This window comes from Canis lupus, chromosome 25, assembly GCF_003254725.2.
Source record: "Canis lupus dingo isolate Sandy chromosome 25, ASM325472v2, whole genome shotgun sequence".
Classification (NCBI taxonomy): domain Eukaryota; kingdom Metazoa; phylum Chordata; class Mammalia; order Carnivora; family Canidae; genus Canis; species Canis lupus.
In genome coordinates this window covers 48,306,432-48,332,360 of record NC_064267.1, presented here as the reverse complement: position 1 = coordinate 48,332,360, position 25,929 = coordinate 48,306,432, and the positions used below count along the sequence as shown (strand labels likewise).

Sequence of the window (25,929 nt, the reverse complement as noted above, 5' to 3'; positions counted from 1 at the left end):
CTATGGGCTTTTTCTCACGCCAGACCTTCTGTGGGCACGGGTCCCCTCCCGTGGGCCTGGAAATGCTTGTCCTGGGCTCCGGCTGCGGGGGGCTTACTGTCCCCACAGCCTCCCCAAGAGGTCCCTCCCGGGGCTCCAGGCAGCCTGGATGGCACGGCGCCCGGCCACGCCGGGACCTGGTGGGGGACAAGGAGCTGCATCCGGGGGTGACCCTTGCCGGGAGGTGCCGCCCGGGAGCTCCTGCGGCAGGAAGTCACCGCGCACAGCGACTTCTGCACTCCACGGGCACGACGAGTCCTGTTGAGCCCCTGAACAAGCTGCCAGGAGGGCCCCGGGCGCCAGGGACACTCCGGCCCCGTGAAACGCGGGTTCCAGCCCGGGACGCCGTGTGCTGAGGGCGCAGTGCGGCCCTGCCCGGACTCCCAGCCCACGGCGACAGGGTGGACATGCGTGGCTTTAAGCCGATACGGTTGTGATCCTACGATCCCGTGCGGTGCCTATGAGCACGCCGCTCGTTACGCGGTAACCCCTCTTCGCAGAGAGGAGAAACTGAGTCACAACGGCTAAGCGGGTTGGTCGAGGGGCGTGCCGCGTCCCGCCGCACCTGCAGGTTGTCTGAGGCACCCTGAAGGACGGCGCTGCCCGTCAAACCCCGACAGGTCACTGGGAGATGCCCCCAGTTTAAGGGATGAGGTGGAGACTGTGCTATTTGGGCAGAATGGCTGGGCTCGGAACTCCGCAGCCGGCCGTCTCCCTGGGCCTCTGTCCCGCCCTGCCCGCCGCCCCACAGTCCGGTGCTCGGGGTGGTGAGGGGTCACGGCGGTGGCGGCAGGGAGGGGGGCATGAAGTCTGTGCACATCCCCATCCTATGACTTGTTCGATGTAGGTTCACTTATTCACTGTTCGGGGGGCAGTAAAGCCCCATGTTCCCCCCGAAATGCCTCCAGCATCCTAACTGCCCTGTGCACCTTGAGATTATGGCCCCTAGGATATAATGAAAAGGAAAAACGGAAAGTGGACCGATTTCCTGGCAGACAGTGTCTTAACCACATTTCCGGGCAGCTGGCCCCCGGCTCGTTAGCGGGACGGCGGGCTGCCTCTGCGGTCTGCTCCGCTCCCGCATCAGTAGGGGCTCTGAACTTCTGAACCCACCCTCCCACAGGGCACAGGGAAGACAGCCATTCAGGACCTCATTATGAAGCACACTGTCTGCCAACGAGATTAAACCGAGCAAATCCAGGTTCTCGGCACACACAGGCCTCCCGATTCCCAGCTAGGAGCCGACGGCGGGCCAGGGGAGCCGTCCCCCCAGGTTTGGAGCTGCCTGGTCCTGGATCACGATGGGCGGTCCAGGTGACCGGTGATCCTAATCCCTTCAGGGACACCTGCTTGTCCCTACAAACAGCTCAGGATCTTCCCTAAAGGCCGCAGCGAGCTGTGCGGCCAGTTGAGGCATTAGCGCTGGAACTTCTGAGGATTACAAGAGAAGCACCCAGCTCCGGGGTCGGGGTGGGGTGGGTGCAGGGACGGGGGGGTGGGGGCAGGTGTGGATGGCGTCCACCAGGACGGCGGGTGTTGGACAGTCAGAGTGAAGGCAGGGGTTGCTATGAGTGAGCCAGCGCGTCTGCACCCGTCGGGGCAACAGGCAGGCTCCCCCCCCCCCCGGCCTCCTCCCCCGCAGAGCCCATCGAGGGACCTACCAGCTGCGGCTGTGCTGCAGGACCCCGCAGGGAGGCAGGGCTCGGCGAGGGCGTCCCGTCCGGCAGGTGAGAGGCTGTCCATCTGCTCTTCTGGATGCGCACGGCACCCAGCGGCATCAACATCCGCCTCCTCCAGGACGGCGGCCTCCTGGGAGGCGTCCTCTGCACGAGGACCATGCGTGAGGGCCTGGGCACACGGGACCTGCGGTTTTACGAGGAGGGTCAGCTCCTTGGCACGTGGGTCCTTCCCAGTCCCAGTCTCGAGGGTTTCCAGGCATCATCTGAGCAAACGCCAGACACCCCTCAGCTCCGGCCCCTCGCAACTCACTGCCCTTTGCTTTCAGAAATCCCGCTGAACCCGCTTGCTGACTACTCTGCATCATGCGTCCGTGGGGGGCTGAGGTTCCCGATGCCCTAGGCCACTCATCACACGAGGGACCTGAGACCCACTTGACAGCCTCGGGGGCTCCGACTCAGCTGCAGCCCAAAGCCCCAAGGAGGCCGATGGGGAGGTGACTGTTTTTGGGGAATGCATTGTTCTGTGTACACCCTAATACTCCCAGAAAAGCGAGTGGGAGTGTGGGTGGGGCTCCCGGGGGCCCCTGGGTGCCGCCCCAGCACCTCTTCTACCCGCCGGGGTCTCTCTCTTGTGCCATTGTCCCCAAGGAAACAAGGTGCAGAGGGCTCCTGGAAGCCACATGCTCCAGGGCTCTTTTCCAGCGTGAGTGGGACAGGAAGGAAGCAGTCGTCAGGCCCTGGAGGCCACGGGAAGTGGAGACCGCAGGGGCTGGTCTTGTGGCCCAAAGGCGTCTGGGGAGCCAGCCCGCTGCCCCCAAAGTGGTCTGTGCATCCGCCTGGGCAGAGGCATCCCCACCCCAGCTCTGGCCTGGTGCCACTGCATGGACATCCAGGCACACGTGAGGCCCTGACTCCAGAGCAGACGCCGGTCCTCGGGCCTGCCCTCCCGAGTCACGGGGTAGAAACCTTATTCCTGGGATGGGCAGTCACCCCGAAATCCCTGGGCCCCTCATCTGTCCAGCCCGGTTCCCACGTTCCCATCCCGTACACCACTTCTCCAAGCTGCCAGCCCCGTCTCTGCAGAGATGGGGAGTGAGAAGCTTCTGGACCCTGTGCCCTCACCCTGACTCTCCCCAGGCCTGTCGTGCCCCGAAGCCTGATATGGCCATCGGACTCCTTCCCAGAGCGCCCCGTCCCCCACCTGGGGCCCACGTACCTGTCGCTCAGGTTATCCTGGGAAGGCTGGGGGGCCAGAAATGAGCCCACTGACCTGCAGGCTGTCTGTGGCCACTGAGACTGGGGACGAGTGGGGGGGGTGACTTCCAGACCAAGTGGAGTCGTCAGAGTCTGCCTCAAAGTCCAAGTCGTGGAAGGAGAGGCGCTTTTTCTTCACAGGTGCAGGCAGGGGCAAGAGGAGGAGAGTCAGAGTCAGCCTCACAGAGAGGACCGGGGGCCCCTCGGCCCTGGGCAGCAGGGAGGGGGGCGTCCCCAGGGGCTCATCTACCTCCTACACTAGAAACAAATCCGAAGGAGCTCCAAGGGGTCCAGAGGCCCCCCTGCCCCGAATTCCCTGCAAGATCTGCATCCTCAGCATCTCTTAGAGCAGAAGGAAACACCTGCTCGGCCCGAGGGGCATGCGGCTGCTCAGAAGTGCTGAGGACACAGGCCCCGGAGTGCTGAGGCCTCCGGGTGTCGGGTGGGGGGCCGGGGAGGGGGCGGCGGTCTTCTCCGGGGCTGATGGCTGCTTCTCTCCCTTCAGAGGTGCATATGGGGGGGGGGGGCGGTTCATGCAAATGAGGGGCCTCCCGCTGTACAGGGATGCAGACTTGGAGGAGAGCTCCCTGGTGTTCAGATGAAGAGCACCAGCCCACTGAAATCCTCCCCCACGACGATCTTGATCCTTTAAAGGTATCGCATAGGGAATGTTCCGGACACTGGCTAGTACTCTTCAAGCTCAGAGTGGCAGGAATACAATTTTCTTGCTGTAGACTGGCCAGATCTGGCCGGTGCCGAGTCTCAAGGACCCCAGCATCCTCCCCGTGTCTCCCGACTAAACTCATCATCCACCCCTGCCCCAACCTGCCCCCTTCCGTCATCCCACCCAGAAACGCTGGGCCGTGCTTTGCTCATCTATCATCAAAAATAAGTCATAAAATGGGCATAAAACTGGGTGGCTCAGTGTTTTGGCGCCTGCCTTCGGCCTGGGGCCTGATCCCACATCGGGCTCCCTGCATGGAGCCTGCTTCTCCCTCTGCCTGTGTCTCTGCCTCTCTCTCTCTCTCTCTCTCTCTCTGTGTGTGTGTCTCTCATGAATAAGTAAAATCTTAAAAAAAGTCATAAAATAAATGAAGATGGAGACCAACACGAATAAAAGGCTCGTGGTCACCTATAAGGAAAAGTAAAATGTTCACAGGGAAGGAGTCTAAACGGGGTCCCCTTCCCTAAAAGATGCAGGGTGCTCTGGGACCCCTGCCTGCCCTCACAACCTCACAAGCGTGCCCACCCCCTCCCCCGGGACTCTGGCTGGACGGGTCAGGCAGGCTTCTCTGCAGCCTCTGCCAACCCCACACCTTGCTTTGGGGTTTCTTATGGTGAGACCACGTGTGAAAGCAGCTCCTCTTTCGTGCTCAGTCTCAGACTGTCCAGGCACGGCAAGGGAGGCGGGGTCTTGTGCTCATGCTGAAGCACCCAGGAGAGTCGTGGAGAGCACGGAGATTTTTAGGAAATCAGGACCCAAGCCTCCCGTTTGGCAGTGGGGATGTCTGGGGAGGACTTACTGTGCTGCCGAGGGGCTGGGCCTGGGCCACTGTGCCCAGTTCTCCATCCTCATCTGTCTGTTCACTGTCTCCACTTCCCTCGCCAGGACTTGGCTCCGGCCCACCTGCAACAGACACCTGCATGACTCCACCCGGGAAGAGAAAGACTGGGGGCAGACCATTCATCCACCACCCACACATCCACCTACCTACCCATCCATCCAACCACCCCGCCCATCTACAGCCCATCCACACACCCATCTACCCCACCCATCTGTCCACCCGTCTACCTACCTACCACTCATCCACCCACCCATTCATTCTCCATCCACCCATCTACCCGCTGTGGATCCATCCATCCAGGCAAGCTCATCTGCTGGCCTCACAGAGACCTATCCAAGCATCATTTAGACCCATTCTGAATCCCAGCAGGAAACTATTCCTTTGCAACAATTTTGTGGAGGGCCACACCTTCAGGCATTTGCCCTCCATTCCTGGACTGCTTCTTGGGCAATCTCACCCCCTGGCCTTGTGGTGGGGGAAGGAGGCCAGAGCTAAGTCATGTTTTCTCAGTCATTTCATCTGCTGATCCCGCCCCCCCTTTCTCTGCCCTGGCCAGGCCCTCACCTGAGCACCCAGGTGGCCCTGGCCCTCTGTTCTCCCACTCATGCTGGCCTGGCCCCTGGTCTCCTGTTAGGTCACCAGAAAGGAATCCAGGAAATGGACTCTTGGGATTTAGGGCATGGATCTTCCACCTTCCCTCAGGGGCCACAATGAGGAGCTTGGGCTGTGGGGCTGGGCCCTGCACGAGCTGCCACTGCACACCCCAGCCTGTGCCGCCCCGGCCCTCACTCCTTGTGCCTTTGGGTGGGGGGAGGTCTCAAGTGTGAACAGCAGGGCATTTAGTGTCCTTGAGAACACCCTGAAAGCCTTTCTGGGTCCCCTGGACTCAGACCCGTGCAGCGGACAGACCGGGTAATTATCTTCACTCTCTGGACAGTGAGCCTTGAGGAAACTCACCCTAGACCACCAGACAGAGGAAAGACACTGAGCTGAACTGAGCAAATGTGGACGTGGCTTCCGGAGGCCTGGGGCATGTGCATGTGTGCATGCCCCTGAGCGTGCATGTGCATGAGTGTGCATGCATGTGTGTGTGCATGTGTGCAGCGTGCATGCCCGTGTGTGCATATGTATTCGTGCATGCATGTGCATATGTGAGGTTGTGTGCATGCTCCCGTGTATGCTTGTGCACGATGTGCACGGTTTGCATGCATGAGTGTGCTTGTGTATGCACACGCACGTGGCCTGTCCCCAGGACCGAACAGGAACAGGAGCCCTGCGCCCCTGCTGGTTACCAGCTCCTTGCGCGTGTCCCCGCTGGGGAGGGTTTGCAAGGCCCCCACCCTCTCCAGAGCCAGTGATTCTTAACAAAGCCCAGAGGCCTCCCCGCTGCTGTCGCGGGAGAGGGTGCACGGGCGCCCTTGACAGGGAGGTGGCAACAAACCCCACCCGGGGGCACGAGGCACTTACTGTGGTTGTCAGGCGAGCTGCGCATGCTGTCAGGCGAACCTGGGACCAAAGAAGAGGCGGTGGGAAGGGACTGCCTCCTGGGACCAGGTGCCCGAGGACAGGTCCTCTCCCCTCCCTCCCGGCCCTGGACGGTCTCCTGCTGCGGGGCCCCGTGGCTCTGCTGGGTCGCCCGGAGAAGACCTGGTGCCCCCTGACCCCAGGGGACCGGCCTGGACCAGGCCCTGGCTGGTCTCTAAACAGTGACCTCCATCACTTCTAGTTTTTCAGTTTGACTACCTGAGAAAAAAGACGCAACTTTGCTCCCCTGCACCCTCCGTGACTCAGTGAGATCACCCCTGGACGCAGGGTGCCCCCCTCCACCCCGACCCCATGCAGCCTGGTTCCTGCTGCCCCACAGCGCCACCTCGTGGCCCTCAGTCGTGACAACTGAAATCGGCAGGTCCCGGCTGGGGTTGGCCCCGGGGCTCCGGCCTGGCTGGGTGTCACCATCCCACAGCCTTTCCCGCAGCCCACCCGGTGCCTGGAGATCGAGATCGGCACCTCCCAGACGGAGGCCACGTCCTCAGGGGATCCCGTGAGGCATCTGTGAACGGAGCCGCCTTCGGGGTTGAGGTTCTGGAACGCTCTGCTGTGCGGCTTTCTGTCGCGCTCCCTGAGGTTCCCACCCTCGGGCCTGCAGCGGGGCCGGACTCAGCTCCTGGGGTTGCAGGGAGAGACCCTCTCGGCCGGCTCCTGGCTGCCCGAGCGGGCAGGGGGGCATGGGCTTTCCTGACGGACTCCAGGCTGAGACAGACACAGCCTTAAAGAATCGGGTGGCAGCGGCTCCCGTGTCCGTGGTCCCATCTGTTGCCTCAGCACAGTTACCAGGAGAGCCTCCTTTTACTCTTGAAAATGTTCTGATTCGGACGATTTATCTTGTGCCTTCTTCCCCCAAGAACCAAGAAGCCTCTCACCCCCTGGTTCCCTGCTCCAGGTGCTACGAGCCATGACAGCTGAGGGGGCCTCTGGGGTGGGGGTGGGGTCCTTGTCCTAAATTCAATAATGTGCTGAGATACCTGAGAAGCACCTGGTCCAGTGAAAGCCCTAGTGCTCTGGGGGTGGCCCTGCCCAACTTCAGATCCTGCTTATCAATGTGAGACTTTATAGGACACAAGACACATGTAAGGCCCCTCCCTGGAAGGCCTGAGGCTGGGATGTGATGAGGACACTAAGCCAAGAAGCACAGCATCTGCTCTTAACGTGCACAGGCTCCAGCGCCTCGGGCCCTTGCATTGGTCCTCCACTTGGAGAGACTCAAGGCGCCCCGCCCCCGGACACCAGCCTGATGGGCTGTGCCAGCCCGAATGCTTGGCCAGGCTTAATGGCAGAGCCTGGAACTCAAGTGGCAGGGACAAGGCACTTGTCCCCTGCAAACACTGCTCAGTCATCTCTGTTCAATTTCCAAACTTCGTCCTTCCCCTGAAATGATCTCCCTTCCCAAATACCTTAAAAGTGGACAATTCAGGTGAACGTACGATTAGTGCAAGATCACAGTCTAGGTTTCAAGTTCATTATGGAATAAATATTGGATTCAAAATATTAAAACACACTGCTGCGTTACCATCAGGACCCCTGAGTCTTGATAATCATCAGATGCACAGGGGATATTTCCCGAAAAGAGAAAGCCTAGGCCCCAAACTGGGCTCCCGGGGAGGAAAGGCCTGGAGAATGTGTCGTATTAGCCCGCGAGCGCCTGGCTATTCGACCGGCCACGGAGTTTGAGACCTTAGCTGTCAGTTCTCAACCTGCTAGAAAGCATGGAAAAATATGATTTCAAATAGTGGGCGTGTCAAGAGCATGCAGGACTTCCCAGGGGGCGAGGCCAGGGGGGTGCAGATGTTTGCATCCCACGGAAAGGAGCCAACCTCGCCTAAAACACCTGAAACGGACAGGCAGGTGCACACTCACATTCCAAAGGATCTGCTTGGTCTTAAAACATAAAACATGCCTGGGAACACAAAGAGCCCCCGGGAGAGGCGCACTCCTCACCTGCACCCTGCAGCCGTCCGCACAGGGACCGGATCACCTTGGCACTCCCGAACCGCTTGAAGCGGGCCCTCAGGTGCTTGTGGTACCACTCTACCGAGCCGATCTTCACAACTCTGCGGAGACACGGAGCTCAGGCCCGCGGCACTGCCCCGCGCAGCACACGTCCGTGCCCGCCCTTCCTCAGCCAGCCCCACCGAGGGGACGGGTCAGGCCCTAACACCCACTGGCTCACCTGGCCAGGTGGCAGGGGTCGCAAAGCCAGCCCTGCTCCTCCGGGTGGGCGTGGCTGCAGTCTTGGCAGGTGAAGAGGTGACAGTCCAGGCATTGCCTTTTGGGGGTCACGAGAAGCCGGTAGGGCTGCAGGCAGCGGGCACAGTGGGTCTCATTCAGGTGCGCGGAGTCCGCAAGCAGCTCCCGCTGGGAGCTTTCCTTCTTAATCTTGCCCTTCAACCCCCTTAGGAAAATATCAGAAACAGGAAATCTATTAGACACCTTCCTTGTTTTTGCAACAGGTTTTAATTTTTTTAAAGATTTTATTTATTTATTCATGAGAGACACAGAGAGAGGCAGAGACACAGGCAGAGGGAGGAGGAGGCTCCTTGCGGTGAGCCCCATGTGGGACTCGATCCTGGGTCTCCAGGATCACACCCCGAGCCAAAGGCAGATGCTCAAATGCTGAGCCACCCAGGCGTCCCTGCAACAGGTTTTAAATGCTTGCACGCATGTGTGTGCACACACACGTATACACACACACAGGATCTTTCTCGTGTCCAGAAACCTAAAGTCGCCAGCTCAATGCTCCCACTTTCCTGAGGAGGAGGCCCAATAAGTTGGGTTCAATCACGTGCAGTCTGGGTAGGCTGGAACTGAAATACTTTATTTTTATAGAAACAAAATCGCATTTCAACATTTCTGTGACTATTTGCAATTGTACATTTTTCCAGGCTGCCTACCGAGGAGTGTCATCCAGCACCAAAGGGCCGCGGCCCATCGAGGCTCAGAATCACAGGCTGGGACAGTTGCCGCCGCTGCCTGCACCACCTCAGCTAACTCATACTAATAGAGGAAGGACAGGGGTCCCGAACTCCAGCTCGGAGTTGGAACCCGCAGCTTTCCTGATGCCCAGCCCAGAGCTCGGAGACTGTGCTTCATTCGGCACCCTGTTTCCCCGGAGGACCTGAGTCATTAGCACCGAGCATCCAACCTTCCTCAGTTGTGTGTCGGGGGATGAGGTGAGAGGCCCTGGGGAGCCCAGTGGGGCCGGGGGCAGGTGGGGGCCTGGGGGTGCACCTGGTCAGGCCACATGGTTATTTCAAACCAATCTATTGCCCAGTCTAATTGTTTGAGAGGAGATTAGAGGAGAGAAAAATCCAAGTGGTTCACGGGCTGGTCAGTGCTCTGCAGATGCCACAGGGAAGGCAGAGACCAAGCTCATAGACGGGCAAGGCTGTGAGGCCCCGGCCAGTCGCCCCTGCCCTGCACCCTGGGTGAGCTAACGGCCCTGCAAGGAAGGCAGCTCCAGGCAGGTGGGGGTTGGGTTGGCACCCTCCCGAGAAAGTGACGGGTCGCTGCACTCCCCCGAGGTCATGAGGGTCCTGGGGACTGGGATGGGAGGCACCTCCTCACAGTTTTGGGGTCCTGCAGCAGGGGAGCAAGCTGAGCTGCCCCCCGCCCTGCCCTCCCCAAGGTTGGTTCCCACAGAGCAAGGCTGCAATAGCCTGGTTTGGAGGGCGTCCAGCACAGGAAACATCCAGCACCAGGGTGTCCCGGGAAAACCGCAGTTATCCCAGATCTACCCAGCGTGCTCGCCAAATTGCGTCGACTGGGAAGTGTACCCCCACACCACGGACACATTCCTTTGGTTCTGGATTCTAGAGAATGTCTGCCAAGTGCCGTATTTTTAGTTTTAGACGAGATCAACTTGATGCAATCTTAGTGGCAGGAATCAGCCGGACCCTGGGTGCCGCCGTCTTGTGGGAACACCGCGCCTGTGGTTTCTGAGCAGGACACCCCAGAGCAGGTGGAGGCTGGAGACAAGGCAGCGGTTCTGGGAAGCTCTGGGACACCACATGTGGGGGTAAGTGGCATTTCCTGGACTTCATGGGCTTCCCGCTCCTCATTCTTGGGGAATTTAGGCCCACAAACAAAGCTCTCATCTCAGCTTTGAAAACCAAGGAAACATGGCCTAATGCTGGCGGCTATCCAGGGGGAGAGGTGTCACGGAGCCACGTGGGTGGGGCGGACCTAGCCTCCTCCGTTTCCCCTGGGACTCTATCTGCATCAGCCAGAAAATCTAGAGGCCACCCCTTTGCCTCTCTCCCTCATTCTGTATCCAGGCAGAAGCACACCCCCAGCCCAGCAGGAAGAAGGCTGGGGACCCACAGGACACTCTGCACCCCAGGACGGGAAGTCCTCTGAAATAGGGGCCCCGCAGCTGGCGCCTGGACACCGACGTATTCCAGGAGCTGACTACGGCGGAAGGGATCATTACACTCGGCCTCAGATTCTCTAAAGCGGAACTTCTCCTTGTCGTGGCTGGAGAGCAGGGAAGGAGAGAACCACACGGGTCCAGCACAGTAGCAGCAGATGAGGCCTGCCAGCCGCGGGGCAGTCACCCCGACCCGGAGCTGCACGAGGAGGAGGAAGCGAGCCGGGCCAGGGCCCTCCGCACATCCCGCTTATTGCAAACACTGGGTTGACCAGATGTCGCTCCACTCGGTGCGCCGGCAGGCAAAAGCCCACCCCGTGCAGCTGTGGGTTCCCGTCACCCTCAGGGAGAAGCGACACTCTGCATGCGGTCGACGGTCAGAACCAGAAGACTAGAAACCAGTGTGGTTGGGATTCAGAGAGAGGAGGCGGGAGGGAAGGAACCAGGCTGAGATGGGAAGACCACAGGCTGGTTCGCTGGGGTGGAGGAGAGAGAGGCGGCCCAAACAAAGATGGCAAGGGACGGCCACTGACGACGGGGAGGAAGACGGGCAGAATGACCATCGCAGCATCTTAAGTCCCATGACTAAGAACAGTGGTTCTCGGGGGGTGGTCCAGGGACTGCTGGAGGCTCTTGAGACCCTCTCAGAGGCTCCACTTGGTCCCCACTATTTTAGTAACAATGCTGAGATGGTACTTCTCTCGCTTGCTCTTCGGCACCTGCACCAGTGGTGCAGAAGCAACAGTGGGACCTTAGCAGGGGTCAAGGCAGAGGTGCAGACCGTCCCAGCAGCCCTTGCAGTACGTGCCACAAAGGTAAAGATGGGCATGTCTTTGATGAAGCGTGTCCTGATCAAAGGTAGGTCCTTGATGCTGCAGTAACAGCTGTTCATCGTACTCAACCTTGACCCTTGAGCACGTCTTTTCCATATCCGGCGTGAAGGAATTAGTATGCACTCAAAGCATTTCTGCTACACCCCGAACCACCCCCAAGGTCTTGGTGCAAGGAAGCAGGCCACTGCTGGAGCTCCAACGTGAACGAGAATTTTTCTTTTTTCACGAAGCCTCATTTTCACTTCGAAGAACAACTGGAAGATGAACTATTCTGACTTGGGCGTTTGTCAGACGTTCCCTTAGAAATGAACACAGGGAGCCCGTCACCTCGAGGAAAGCAAGTGACAAGGTTTGTGGCCATGACAAAACTCAAGCTTTCAAGCATGAAGAAGAATGTCGGGAAATGTAGGTCTGCCACTGTGAGCTTGACAGCGTCCATCACGTGTGATTTTTTTGGGGGGGTAACGGATGAAATGTGTCACCATTTGGAAACTGTATATGGTGCGACCAAATCGCACATGGATACAAGATGCACTTCGAGTGCAGGACAGAGTAATGGATTTTAACCTAACGGGGAAGGAAAAGTTCATTGTTATGTTTGCTTTCAGATTCCACCATGCAGGGGGCACCTGGGGGCTCAGCCGTTGAGCATCTGCCTTGGGCCCAGGGCGTGACCCTGGGGTCCTGGGATCAAATCCCGCATCAGGCTCCCCCACAGGGAGCCTGCTTCTCCCTCTGCCTGTGTCTCTGCCTCTCTCTCTGTATCTCCCATGAATAAATAAATAAAATCTTGAAAAAAAAAAATCACCAGTTGCTGCTGGGTTCCCACATAGTATCAAAGCACGATGTCCAGAATCATCTGGGAAGACAACTGAAACATGCCCTTCCCCCCCAACTACGTATCTGCACGAGGACAGGTTTTCTTCAAATCCTTCAGCCAAAACAACATATTACAACACATTCAAAACAGAAGCAAGACGACAATTCAACCATCTTCTATTACCCCAGCCACTGAAGGGATTTCCAAAAACACAGAACATGCCAGTCTCCTCATTTGTTTTGGAAAAAGTTACTTTCCCTAACAACGTTACTTATGTTAACATGTAAGCGGTTTACTGCTGTTATTTTTAAGTGAATGGATGACTGTTTTTGAAATGCCTGGCTCTCATTTTTTTCTTTTTTTTTTTAAAACATTACTGTTTGTTTGTTTATTTATGTATTAGATTTTTATTTATTTATTCATGAGGGACACAGAGAGAGGCAGAGATACAGGCAAAGGGAGAAGCAGGCTCCATGCAGGGAGCCCGACGTGGGACTTGATCCCGGGTCTCTAGGATCAGGCCCTGGGCTGAAGGTGGTGCTAAACCACTGAGCCACCCGGGCTGCCCTGGCTCTAACTTCTGATAGGGTACACACCGACATACATAATCCATATGAACGTAAGCTCTTTGGGGTTCTCGATAATTCAAGAATGTAAAGGGAGCCTGAAGCCAAAATGCTTGAGAACGGCTGATTCGGAAGCAAGTCTGCTGCCCCAGACGCAGAGCCAAGGGCTGAAGGGACGGGGACGAGGAGGGAGGGGGCGGCCGTGGAATCAGGGACAGACGGAGGAGTGCCGCGAGGGGTGCCCCCAGGACCACAAACCCACAGCACCTTGCTCTGCCAGCCGGCCTCCAGCTCGGCCTGGGCGCCAACATCAAGAGCCCAGAGTGGAGGGCGGATGCCCGTCGTCCTCAAGAGAGGTGTAGTGGCCTGGGGTCGGGTGCAAGGAAAGCCCTTTGAAGATGGGACGGGGCAGCGAAGTCCCCTCGAGGTAACAACTGGGTGTGGAAGGGAGGAGGACTGGAGGCGACGTGAGGCAGTCAGACCCGCGTGTCCTTGCTCCCCAGCCCCTTAGGGGCGAATCTGGAGGGAAGCAGAGTGGAAACGCATGAGTCCTGGGGACAGCCTGGGACCCAGGGGTCGGTGGTGCACCCTCCAGGGTCAGCTAGGGAGGAGCGCGTGGTGGCCACAGCACCAACGTGCCCCAGCAGCCTCTGAGAGAGGGATGAGCTCGGACCAGGGCTTCTGCTCTCTGCCTCCTGCGTTAGGGGATCCTTAGGTGCCGGACAGCATGAGGGGCTGGGGACCCGGAGGCCTGGGGTTGGGGCAAAGAGGCCGCAGCACCCGAGGCTGGGATCGAGGATCTCAGGGGTGGGTGCCAGGGGCTCCCAACGCCCGGCCAGGACAATTCACACGCGAGCGATGGTCCCCATCCTGTTAGCTGACCTGACTGACACTCCACGAACCAGTGGCGGTGTATGGAGTCAAGACCCCAGCAACCCCGTCCACCCCATGAAGGCCAAAAGCAGGGGGTGTGGAGATGGGGGGCTCTGAAAGACAGGCCGAAGCCAGGAAGGGTCCGTGCCAGCGAGCGGGGTCTCGGATACCAGACACCAACAAGCTGAAGCATCTTCTGCTCGCGCGGTGGGGGCTCACGAGCGACCTTAGATGGCTAATAAATGAACTGCTCTTCTCTGCACACCCTGGTTGGCTGTGACTTTTGACCATGCCTCGGAAGCGGTGATCACTGGGAGAAACCATGAAAACTCTCCTAACCAGGAGGGAAAAAGAGCCAGATCTGCAGATTAGGAGGTGCTGGGTTGCAGGCCACACACACACGCGGGCTGCTGGCATCGCTCGGTGAGGGCGCGGCAGGCTCGCGCTGGGGGAGCAAGGGTCGGCCGGCAGGTGGAGAGAGCTGGAAGCCACGGGGCAGTTTCCGGATGCTGCTGTAGCAAATGCCCACACCTTTCGTGGCTTAAAATAACACCAACTTTTTACCTGATGGCTCTGGAGGTCAGAAGTCTGACGTGGGTGTCACTGGGCCAAAATCAAGGTGTTGGCAGGAACCGTGAGCCTCCCGGGAGGCCGTGGGGGAGGCTCTGTGCTCTGGCTCTTTCCAGCGTCCCGAGGGCGTATCGCTGGCCCTTCCTCTACCGTCAGAGCCAGCAGGGCGGGCGGGGTGCACCTCGCAGTGAAGCGCTCTGGCTCTCACACTGTCCTGCGTCCCTCCTTTCTTCTTGCAGGGCCTCTTGCGATCACCCCAGGCCCAGCCGGGTCACCCAGGACCATCTCCCCAAGTCCAGGCCATGTGATGAGCAGCCTTAACTGCAATCGGCAAGCGGATCCCCCTTTTGTCACATAACCTGACATAATCACAGGCCCCGTGGATCAGGATGCGGGCGTCTCCGGGGGGGCACGTTATTGTGCCAGAGTTCCGAACGGCAAGTTGTGCGAGAGGGGATATCATGCCCAGCCGAGAGCGTCCCAAATGTAAACTCCACAGCCCGGGCCCTTCCTGAGAAATTAACCTGCAGGGGTGCTCCAGACGGACCCCAGGTGTGACCCTAGGAACCGGGTGTCGGGGCCTGCAGGCACCGATGAGCCTCAGGAGCAGGATGCTGAAGTATGGAAAGCACGGCGCCCCAAAGAAGCAGGGCGGTCAGTCACAACTGAACAGGACAGCGTAGCATAATGATAACTGAGGAGCAAGTATGTGGATCTTTTTTTTTTTTAAGACTTTATTTATTTATTCGTGAGACCCAGAGAGGCAGAGACACAGGCAGAGGGAGAAGCAGGCTCCATGCAGGGAGCCCGATGTGGGACTCGATCCCGAGACCCTGGGGTCACGGCCTGGGCCAAATGCCGGCGCCAAGCCACTGAGCCCCCCCAGATGTCCCCTGGTAGCAGCATTTTTAAAGCGAGCCACGTTCGTCCCCGTCTCATGCCAGGGGAGCTTTCAGAGAGTAACTCAGGAGCCCCGATCTGTTGGCAGAGATCGCAAATCCACATCTCCACCTGTTTACCTTTCTGAGGAAGGTTTCACAGGCCTAATATTTGATTTTCGGGCAGTGCCCTTGGAAACAGGGTGTTCTATTTAGGTAAGCTGGGTCCTCGCCCAGGGCATGAGTCACTGCCTGCGCCGAGCGCCCTCGCTCCCCCTGCACCTCAGGATTACCCAGGATTACCCAACCCTTTCCGGCACAGACGCAGTCGAGAGGCCACCATCCTGAGCCTCCATCGACGGGAGCGCAGCAACCTGCAAACTCAGGACCTCATCGGCCGTCGGGGCCAGCATGCAGGTGTCCCCAGGCCTGGCTCTTCCCCAGGCGGAGGCGGCTGAAGACCTACCCGGGGCCATTACCTGCCCGTTCCCTTCAAGGGGGGTTGCTTAGGTGCCACTCAGTACTTACGGGACATGAAAACATCACGTGCGCCTTTTCTGTAGCTACGACTTTTTCATACCCGAGTAACGAGGACGAATGTCACTTAGGAGCAATAATGCAGAGCGACGCGGAGCAACATCTCCCCTCCCCCACGCAGTCCCACAGTTAGCGACTTCTGGACATTCTTGGACATTCCTCGCCGCTGGGGACGCTGGCCCATCCTCAGCGTCCTCTCCTGGAAATGCAGATAATAACAGAAGCCACGTGGCAAGCTGGTCTAGGGGGTAAACGATGCAACACAGACAAAGCCCCAAGTGCACGTTGCTCATCTGTGCACACTCAAGACAGCTGCGAGTCTTCCGGTGGTCAGGCACTGTGCTGGGTGCTAGTGACAGACTGGAGCCCTCGCTGGGCCTGACACGGGTGCCGAGCCAGATTCTACTCAGCAAGTGCACGACTCATAGGATAACAGATGAGCCCTAAGGGCCGTGCAGGGGGATCGAGCAGGCTAAGCAGAGAGAAGTGTTGGGAGGGTGGTGACTGTTTTAGAAAGGGCACCCGGGGAGGCTTCTTGGAGGAGGCGGTGTCTGAGAAGGGATGCGCGTGATGTGAAGGAGGGAGCCAAGGAGACCAGGGGAGGAAAGGTGCCTCCCTGGGGGCCACGGGGAGGAAGACAACGGGGCAGGGAGGGTGGAGGGGAGGCGTCCAGCAGAGAGATGGCGTGGCATGAACCCGGGTGGCCGCGTGGCTGGTGAGCCACAGCTGGGACTTATTCTGAGGGTTGAGCCAACCGGGCTCGTGGGGGTGTGAAATGTGGGATGAGAGGGGAGGAGTGGAAATGACTGTGATTGCTGGGCACTCGGCCTCGGCCCCCAGGCTGACTCCAAGACGGGGAAGTGGGGACCCTGGGGGGGGGAAATCAAGACCTGCCTTAGACACGCTGGGTTAGAGATGCTGATTAAACCCCCCGCTGAGGGCAGCCCAAGTGGCTCAGCGGATTAGCGCGGCCTTCAGCCCAGGGTGTGACCCTGGAGACTCAGGATTGAGTCCCGCATCGGGCTCCCTGCATGGAGCCTGCTTCTCCCTCTGCCTGTGTCTCTGCCTCTCTCTCTCTCTCTCTGTCTCATGAATAAATAAATAAAATCTTAAAAAAAAAAAAAAACCAGCTGAGGCGCTCAGCAGACAAATTTACCTGCTTCTGTGGGGTCAGAGGAAAGTTCTCGGCTGAGGGCATACAGCTGGGACTTGCTGTCTAGACCTGCACTGTCCAATACAGTCACCACGCGGCACATGTGGCTATCTATGTTTAGTTATAATGAGAAAAAAAAAAAGACGAAGTCAGTTCCCCATTTGCATCGGGCACATTTCAAGTGCTTAACAGACGTAGGTGGCTCCAGGTCGCGTCCCTGGTGGGCAGACGTAGCTCAGTTCCTGCCCCACAGGTGGCACAGGTCTGGAGGGTGTTAGCACCGTGGAGCAGGTGCGCATCCCTCAGGGAGGGGGTGTGCACAGAGGAGAACTGAGGTGGGGGCCCCGGACCCCCCGAAAATGAATACTGGGTGGGGGTGGGGGGCAGGAGGATCAGCCAAAAAAACCCCAAAAAACAAAACAAAAAAAAAAACAAAACAAAACCAGAAGAGGCTGGACTCCCAGGCACGAGCGTGGTGGAGCAGAGCAAGAAGCGCGGAGCCCCTGTTACTATTACACTTTTCCGTGCATGTTAAAAAAATGAAATGCCATGTAACCATACATTTCCACAGTCTGCTTTTTCCACTTTAATACCTCGTGAGCTGGTCCTGAAGATTTATTGCTGCAGCTTTATTTTAAATGGGCTCCAGGCGATGCCTTGTTGGATTCACGGTAACACGGTAAAAGTCAGTTATGTAGCCAAAGCTTGTAATTTTGGACGTTACGGTCTTTCTAGTTCTTCACTCTTAGGATCCTTGTTGTGAGGAATTTCCTCTCTTGCTTCTCTCCGTGGCATGACTTTTAGCAAAGAGCTTGCTGGCGCAAAGGGCGGGCACCCGTTTAGGGTTTGGTTATGTTGCCCCAGACTGGCCTCCGCAAAGGTCTAACTGATTTATCCCTCTAATCAGCCCTGCATTTGCCTGCGCCCCACAGCCGGGCTGACCCCTGGGGTTCTCGTTCATCTTTGGAAATACGTGAAAACGTTATTTTGATTAGTCTGTATTTCTCCTGGTATTTCTTCAGGTTTATTGGATATGTGCATTACTTATTTGGGGAATTTCCTCTTCATATCCTTTTCCTATTTCATCGTTTTTTTTTGTTGTTGTTTTCTTTTTGGGGTTTTCTCATTTGGAAAACTTACTCATATTTCTAAGAAGCTCCTTACATATGAAGGATATGAATCCTCTCCACTTACACTAAATTGTTTCTTCTTTTTTTTTTAATATTTTTTTTAATTTTTATTTATTTATGATAGTTACAGAGAGAGAGAGAGGCAGAGACACAGGCAGAGGGAGAAGCAGGCTCCATGCACCGGGAGCCCGATGTGGGATTCGATCCTGGGTCTCCAGGATCACGCCCTGGGCCAAAGGCAGGCGCCAAACCGCTGTGCCACCCAGGGATCCCTGTTTCTTCTTTTTTAAAAATTAAACCTCTCTCGCCATTTCTCTCAAATAAATGAAATCTTTAAAAAAATAAAAATAAATATTTTCTGTTAAATTTCATATATATGTATTTTAGTCAATATTTACTGATAACTTCTGTTGTGATTTCTTTTTTTTTCTCTTTTTTTTCTGTTGTGATTTCTGCCTGCATTGCTGTACATAAGTCCTTCCACTGGAAACTGATTATTATTATTGTTTTAAGATTTTATTTATTTATTCATGAGAGATACAGGCCGGGAGGCAGAGGCACAGGCAGAGGGAGACGCAGGCTCCCTGCAGGGAGCCCGATGCAGGACTTGATCCCAGGACCCTGGGATCACGCCCTGAGCCAAAGGCAGATGCTCAACCACTGAGCCACCAGGGGCCTCAAGATTATTATTTTTTTGAATTTTATTTATTTATTTGAAAGACAGAGAGAGCACACAAGCAAGAGGAGTGGCAGGCAGAGGGAGAGGGAGAAGCAGACTCCCCGAGGAGCAAGAGCCCGACGCGGGACTCGATCCCAGGACCCCGGGATTATGACCTGAGCTGAAGGCAGACGCTTTACCAACTGAGCCCCCACTTCAAGACCATACACATATTTACCTATATTCTCTTTCAGGAATTTTCCTAGTTACATATTTTACATTTTTAACATCTCACTTCAAAATCTGAGGTTAACCCTCACCCCTGCCGGTGGCTAGCTGTCCCCCAACTGACCTTTCTACTGGTATGAAATGTTACCTTTATCGTCCTAGGAACTGTTACCCTTGGTTGTTCTTTAGACCTTTCCATGTTGTTTCATTGATTAATCTGTGAAGGCCCACTTGATTGATTGATTGATCGATTGATTCGAAAGGGCAAATGTACCCCAATGTTTATAGCAGCAATGTCCACAATAGCAGGGCCCGCTTTATTTTAATTAACGTAGCACTGAAATAAATGATCTCAAGGAACGAAGGCCTTTTTACTATTTTTATTTGAACTGCTTTACCTTACATTTTTGTTTTTCTGTACCATTATCTCATGTTCCCTAAAGTGCCTTGGGAATCTCACCAGGGTCCCAGTTGGCTGATTCTCCGGCCATTGAGATGCTTGTGCAATCTCGAGCATACGGCATCACTTGCTATTTATTTAACATTTTCATGTGAGGCTCCACCATGTTTTGTGCAATTCTCCATAGTGCTTTTGCACATTTCTGATTTGTATATTTCTGGGTACCTCGTATTTTTATTGTAAATAAGTTTTGTTCCTATATATTTTCTAATTGATTATTTTTCCTATATATTTTCTAATTCCTTATTTTTCCTATATATTTTCTAATTGATTATTTCCGATGTCTAAGAAGGGGACACTGATTTTTCTTTTATATTTTTTGGTAATTAGCCAGACTACTACATTCTCTTTTACCTTGGCTTTACGGAGAACTACCTTGGGTTTTCACATCTGCAGATAACAGGTTTGTATCTCCGGGATTTATTCTGCTGCCTTCTCTAATCGCTCTGGCCAGCCCATCGAGAGCAGAGCGAAATTAGCGGGATGAGTGCTAATGATAGAAATCCTCTTCTTGTTTCTAACATTAATATATCCTGATGACTATTATTTGAGAGATACTTTCATCATGTTAGGAAAGTATTTTTAGGGCGCCTGGGTGGCTCAGTCAGTTAAGCATCAGCCTTCAGCTCAGGTCATGGCCCTGGGGTCCTGGGATCGAGCCCCACATTGGGCTCCCTGTTCAGCAGGGAGCCTGCTTCTCCCTCTGCCTGCTGTTCCCCTGCTTGTGTTCTCTCTGCCGAATATATAAATAAAAATCTTAAAAAAATAAGTATTTTTATTTCTATTTTATTAATTTAACAGAATTATCAGAAACAGCATGCTCCCACTGAGATAGTCCTATGTTCCATCTCCCTAACACCCGGGAAGGCTCACAGCCCAGGCCTTGCACTGGGTAGCAGGCTCGGGGTAAAGAGGGCCATTCCCTCACACGAGGATCTGCCCTCCACTGAGGCTCGAGGTTCATCCACAGCAAGACATATGCCCTCGTTACAAAGCCCACGGCTCAGGACTCGATGGTGGGAAGCAGGTAGTAAGTTAAAGGTATCCTAAAGCACCTCACTGGTGCCCATGTTGTTAACATCCTAATTTCGTTTGTCTTTGAGGTTTTGATTCTTTGGAGTGCAGTGTCACGTCCTGATGGGAAGCCAGGAATAACAGGACACTCTGTACTGTAAACACCCCACTCCCGAGTCCCTGGTCCCACACGCCAACTCCAGGGAGAGACTGCTACGTGCCTGGGGCTAAATCAAAGACAGCATGGCCTCTTTCTTCCTTCTTGTCGTCTTCCAGAAACGGCCTGCAAGGAAAGCCACCCACTCGGGATGCTCTCTATGTGGTGCCATCCACTCGGGAGCTGGACCCTGAAAAAACTCGTTCTGGTCGATTCAGCGGAGAGGCAGCTGTGTTTTCTATCCGGAAAGCCACATCAAGAGGCTCCTGCTGAGGCAGCGGCCAAGACCCTGCGGCCCTCGCCTCTCACAGCTGGGATGGCCCCTGTGTCCCCCATGGAGCTCTGAATGTCCTCACACAGCCCGGGTGAGGGATCAGGGGCGTCAGTATTTGGAGGGGATGCTCTACCTCTGGTCCTGCAGGTGTCATGGAAAACAGTCTCACAGCCATGTGGCCTTCGTCCTCCCAAATATCAGCGATCTGGGCCAGCTCATTTGTCCTGTGCTTCGACAGAGGAGACCCCAAGCTGCGCTGCTCCTACAGGGAGGGACCAGGTACCGGAGTCTCGGCCCAGGCCCTGTCCTAGCATCCTCTACAGTGGATTGGCATTTCCACATCTGGGGAGAAATCCACCAAATACACATTTCTGTTAACTCGTAGACGTTAAAAGAAATATTTTTGTGGTTTGTTTTCAAACTGGTATATTCGGTGAGCTGACTGTTTAGCAAACTGCCCCTTGGCAAATCTGCTCCCGGCGAATCAGGCCCATGCACTGTGTCCACCGGATGCATATTCAGGGCAGGAAAGTTCTCTCCATTTAGTGAACGTGTTTCTTGGGTTTCCACTTCTTTCCCCCATTAACTTGGTTCTATCACTGACTGTGGAAGCTTCCTCCAGCTGAGCTGTGCACTCGGTCTCCCTTTTGGAGGATGGCAAAGACATGAGAAACCCGTCTGAGCGATTCCCGAGCCGCTGGGTTTGTCACAGCCACTGGGTGACCACTTTCTCCTCTTGGCCCATGACTGCTTCATGGATCAGGGAACCTGGGGGGGCTGGCATTTTAGCCAACTGCTCTGTAGAATCACCTCTGGTGTCAAGAACCCAGGGTCTTCATTTTCATGCTGGGTTTAGCCGCCCCTTCTAAGCAGAGCTGCCCATCTGGGCAGAACCTGGACCCACGCGTTCGGGCCTCACGGTGCTCATCACGCCCACCCTCGTGCTCGGGAGCACATGTCTGGGTCCCGCGGCTGCCCCCGGGCAGCTGGGGGTGACGGGAGAAAAGGTCCCTCACGGTCAGAGGCAGCTTTCCTTTCTGTTGCGTATCTAACTAGCAGCATAGTTACCAAGAGACAAAACCGTCAGAAACGATAAGAAATATAAAAACCCTTCCCTTCCTCCTCCCTCCCACAGTGACTCGTCACTTCCTGAGCCACCTGCTCCACGCATGTTTGCACAACAACCAGCCCCGGTTATGCCTTTTGGGCTTCGCTGCTCTTGACCTAACGCTCCTGGGACACAGACTCTCCACGCCGCGGCCTCTCTGCACGCTCGCGTTCCCAGGGCCGTACGACCCTCCACTGAGTCAACATTCCCCATCCGACCTCCTCCCGTCTGATGGGGGGATTTAATCAGCCCACCCCCCGCCACACGGCAGGCCAAGTACCCGGAGCAGAGAGGGCCGATCCCCCCCATCACCCCCCCACCGGGTCCCACTTCTGAGCAGACGGCTTCGGGCACTTCTGAATGAGGAAGCCGCCCTGACCGTGACTGGCCTGGGGACCTGGCCCGCGGCGTCACGGTCCGCATCCTTGTGGGAGCCTTCCGTTTCCAACAGCGGGAGAGGTCACCTGGGCCTGTCTCCTCGTGGCAAGAGGAATAGGACACTACGGAATGGTGGACATCAGAAGGGACTCGCCTTCACGCAAGAAACAGGCATTTCTGGGACACCCACTCCGGCTGGCTGAGCTCAAGGGTCTCTGGGAAGGAGGCTGCCTCTTGGCACCTGGCCCAGGTGGTCCTCCCTCTGCTCCCTGGAGAGCTGGGCTCCCTCCTTCTCACTTATCTGTGTTTCTATAGACTGAAAATAAAAGTCGACAACAGCTGGGCTGCCCGGAGGCAGGGCTGGGTCCATCCCTGGGGAAGAAGGTGCCGTCAGGAGGGAAGGCTGCTCTGGCTTTGCTGGTGCGAGCATCGCGGCCCTGGGCAGAGCCCGGCGGCTGGGCAGGGAGCTGCTCTGGGTCACAGAGCGAGAGGACGCTGCAGTGTTCACAGGACGAAGGGAAGAGAGGGAGGGGACCTCAGAATGGGGAGACCTCAGAGGCAGGGAGAGAAGGGGCGGAGGGCCCCGTGGCAGCTCGGGCACCTGCGCGGTACTCGGAAGTCAGGTCAGGTCAAGGCCTGCCGTGGGCTCCAGTCTGAGGTCTCGTGTGGGTATGTTAGGGGCTGACGGTCCCCGGAGGCCAGCACGGAGGCAGCAACTTCATGACCAAAGCCCGGGGGTGACCCAGGGGCCCAGGGCGGAATGGGCTGCACCAAGAGGCAGCAGGGATCCTCTGGCGGCACTGACCGGGCCCCCCCTGCGGGCGCTGCAGGCATTGGGGGGACCCTGCTTGCTTCTCTTAGTGGCTCGGCCATTATGTGGGCTTTGTTCTGTGTTGGGACCCAGAGCATCCCTCGCCCCTGGTCCTCCTCGTCTCCCGGGGGAGGAGGGGGCCCGTCTTTCTCTCTCTGGACTCCCTCCCTCCTGGGGGGTCTCCTCCTGTCTGGCGACTACATGTTGGGGTCAGTTGAATAATGCTCTCCTTCCCACATGAAAATGGTCTATGGGGCAGCCCGGGTGGCCCAGCGGTTTAGTGCCACCTTCAGCCCAGTGCATGATCCCAGAGACCCGGGATCAAGTCCCACATTGGGCTTCCCGCATGGAGCCTGCTTCTCCCTCTGCCTGTGTCTCGGCCTCCCTCTGTGTCTCTCATGAAAAAATAAAGAAAAGAAAAGAAAAGAAAATAAATGGTCTATGATCCTAATTCCCGGGACCTGTAGAGACATCACCTCACAGGGCAAAAGGGACTTAGCAGATGTGATTAAGGACCTCGAGGCAGCGAGATTACCCTGGACTATCTGGGTGGGCCCGATGTCATCACAGGGGCAGAGGGAGGAGGAGGAGGCGAGGGGTGGGGGCCGGATGCCAGGCTGACCTCCCTGAGGACAGAGGCAGGGCCAGGTGCCCCGGAGGCTGGGAGAGGCAAGGAAACAGGCTCCTCCCTGGAGCTTCTAGAAGGAACGCAGGCCTGCCGACACCTTGATCTTAAAGCGTCTGACCTCCAGAACCCTGAGAAACGTATGCCCTGTGAGCCGCTAAATTTATAGCGTTACAGCAGCCCCAGGAAACGGATATAAAATGTCATCTATTGGTGAAAACTCTCACAGTCCCCGAGCTCCCGGCCAGCTCACGTGGAGGCCACCGGCCCACCTGACGCCTACCAGGCACCTAACCGCAACGTGTCGGAACCCTTTCCCGGCGTCCCCCAAACCCGCTCCGCCTCGTCTTCCGAGGGGGGAGATGGCGACAACCCATCCCCCCGGTGACTCAGGCCACGACCCTGGCCTCGCCCTCGGCACCCGCACATCCAGTCGTGGGCAAACTTGCTGGCTCTGCCCTCGAGGTACGTGTGACCATTCCCCGGGAGCCGTAGGGTTGCAGAGCAGAAGCCGGGTCTTGGGGTTCCCCGGCTTGACGGCTGCCGGGGCTCAGAAGGCTCAAGCCCCAGAGAGGTCCTCCAGGACCTGCCGCCTGGCACCCCGCTCCTCACTAGCTCCTCTCCGCCTCCGCCTGGGGTGCTCTTTCGGCCATTCGCTGGGCTGCCCTCCTCCTCCGTGATCCTTTGCTCCGGGGTCTCCTTCTCGATAGGCCTCCGGCCCACACGGACACCAAGAAAGGATCATAAAGGAGCTCGGGGCACAGCTAATGTCACAGGAGGGGCCGCGGGTAAATACTGGCAGAGGGTGTTGGCTCGGTTCACGGCCACCCACTCGAGGATGGGCGCCACCCAACACGCGGGAAAGAGAGGCGAAGCCAGCCTTGACGCTGAAATCCCTCCATCCCGACATTCCGGGTGTTTCCCTATTTTATCACCTTCAGCTCGCCAGGTGGCCGAAGCGTCCCTGGACTCAGGAGACCACGGGACCCTGAGCCTGAAGCTGGATCAAGAGGAACTAAAACCATTCAGGGGACACCCGAATGCAGGCTGGAAGGTCAGATCCCCTCGTTTTACTCAGAAGGAAGCCGAGCCTGGAACGCAGGACGTCTCCCAGCGCCCGGCTTCCCATCCAGCGTCCTGCACCTGTGCTTCCTGCTGTCTGCCCCCCTCCCCCGAGGGCGCCCCGGTGAGGCCCCTCCTGAGGACGCCGGAGGGACCGGCTCGGCCCCACACACTTACTCCAGTCGTTCCTCTTCTTTCCTTCTCAGGTCAAAGTCCCGCTGAACCACTTCCCAGACGTGCTTGGCCTCTTCGTCCGTGAGCTTGGAAAGATCCAGTTTTTTCCCCATCTCTGCTTGTCAGGATCACACCTGGAATAGGACAGGATCACAGGTGGTCACCCCGAAAGCCCGTGGACAGAGGCTACGTCACAAGGCCCCACAAGAGGGGCCGTGGGACACGCCGAGTTCCCAGGTACTTTGGCTCCGGATGGAAGGGTTTTCTAGAACAGACAAATGCTTGTCTGGAAACTTGTGTTGTTTAAACGGTGTAAGGTTTATGTGTGATGTTCCTGCACACTTGGAACTCCCACACGTAGCCCCGGGGCCCTTTGTCCCTCCACTGTGACATAATGTCGGTGACGTCAGTATCTTTCCCCTGCCCCAGGGTCACGCGCTGCAGTGGGGACCCCAGAAACGCTGGGGAAACGCTGCAGAAGGGCTCCATCCCCGGGGCTTCTCGCCTTCCAGCTCCTGGTGGAGGGTGATCCTGTCCTGTTTCCAGGCAACTTCCCCTCAGATTCATGGTCAAGCTGTGGAGTCACCGTGCATGCCCTGGCCCCCTGAGAGGTCGCCCCAGCCCGATGTCCTGAGGTCACTGTGTCTGCGGGGGGGATGGGGGGCCTGCACATACTTCCCAGGGTGGAGCCCACCTGCCGGCAGAGGAGTGGGGACCAGGCCCGCAGACAACATGGTCAGCGGGAGCGGGTGTACCCGAGGGGGGTCGGCCGTGGGGCTCGAGCCTGGGCGCATGTTAGGTTCACCGCCAGCGCTGGCCTCCGAGACCCTGACTTCACTCAGCTGCTTAACGGAGTAGCGCTGGGCGCTTGCCTCGCAGGGGGCGCCGGGGTGGCTCAGTCGGTGAGGCTCAGGTCATGATCCAGGGGTCCTGGGATCAAGTCCCGTGTCCAGCTCCTTGCTCAGCGGGGAGTCTGTGTCTCCCTCTGCCTCTGCCTCTCCCCCTGCTTGTCCCCCAACTGCCTTTCTCAAATACATAAATTAAGCCTTAAAAAAAAACAAACCCCCAAACCGAACAGTGTGCCTCTGAGGACCAGCAGCATTTCCGAGGAGCTTGCTAGAAATGCAGACTTCTCAGGCCCCGCCCCAGACCTCCTGATT

At 56.9% G+C, this 25,929-nt stretch overlaps 1 protein-coding gene across 2 annotated transcripts in view; it reads right to left on the bottom strand.

The window, feature by feature from the left end:
• Window positions 1-25,929, bottom strand: part of MLPH (melanophilin) — a 48,728-nt gene that overhangs the window by 16,972 nt on the left and 5,827 nt on the right. For both annotated transcript variants that reach the window (XM_035721331.2, XM_025463568.3), the window contains exons 2-8: window positions 24,773-24,903; window positions 8,265-8,486; window positions 8,033-8,145; window positions 6,005-6,043; window positions 4,496-4,599; window positions 2,989-3,105; window positions 1,701-1,902 (exon numbers count right to left, since the gene is read on the bottom strand). In XM_035721331.2, coding sequence (XP_035577224.2) covers window positions 1,701-1,902; window positions 2,989-3,105; window positions 4,496-4,599; window positions 6,005-6,043; window positions 8,033-8,145; window positions 8,265-8,486; window positions 24,773-24,882 — 907 coding nt within the window. In that variant the 5' untranslated portion in view covers window positions 24,883-24,903. The remainder of the gene's footprint in view (window positions 1-1,700; window positions 1,903-2,988; window positions 3,106-4,495; window positions 4,600-6,004; window positions 6,044-8,032; window positions 8,146-8,264; window positions 8,487-24,772; window positions 24,904-25,929) is intronic.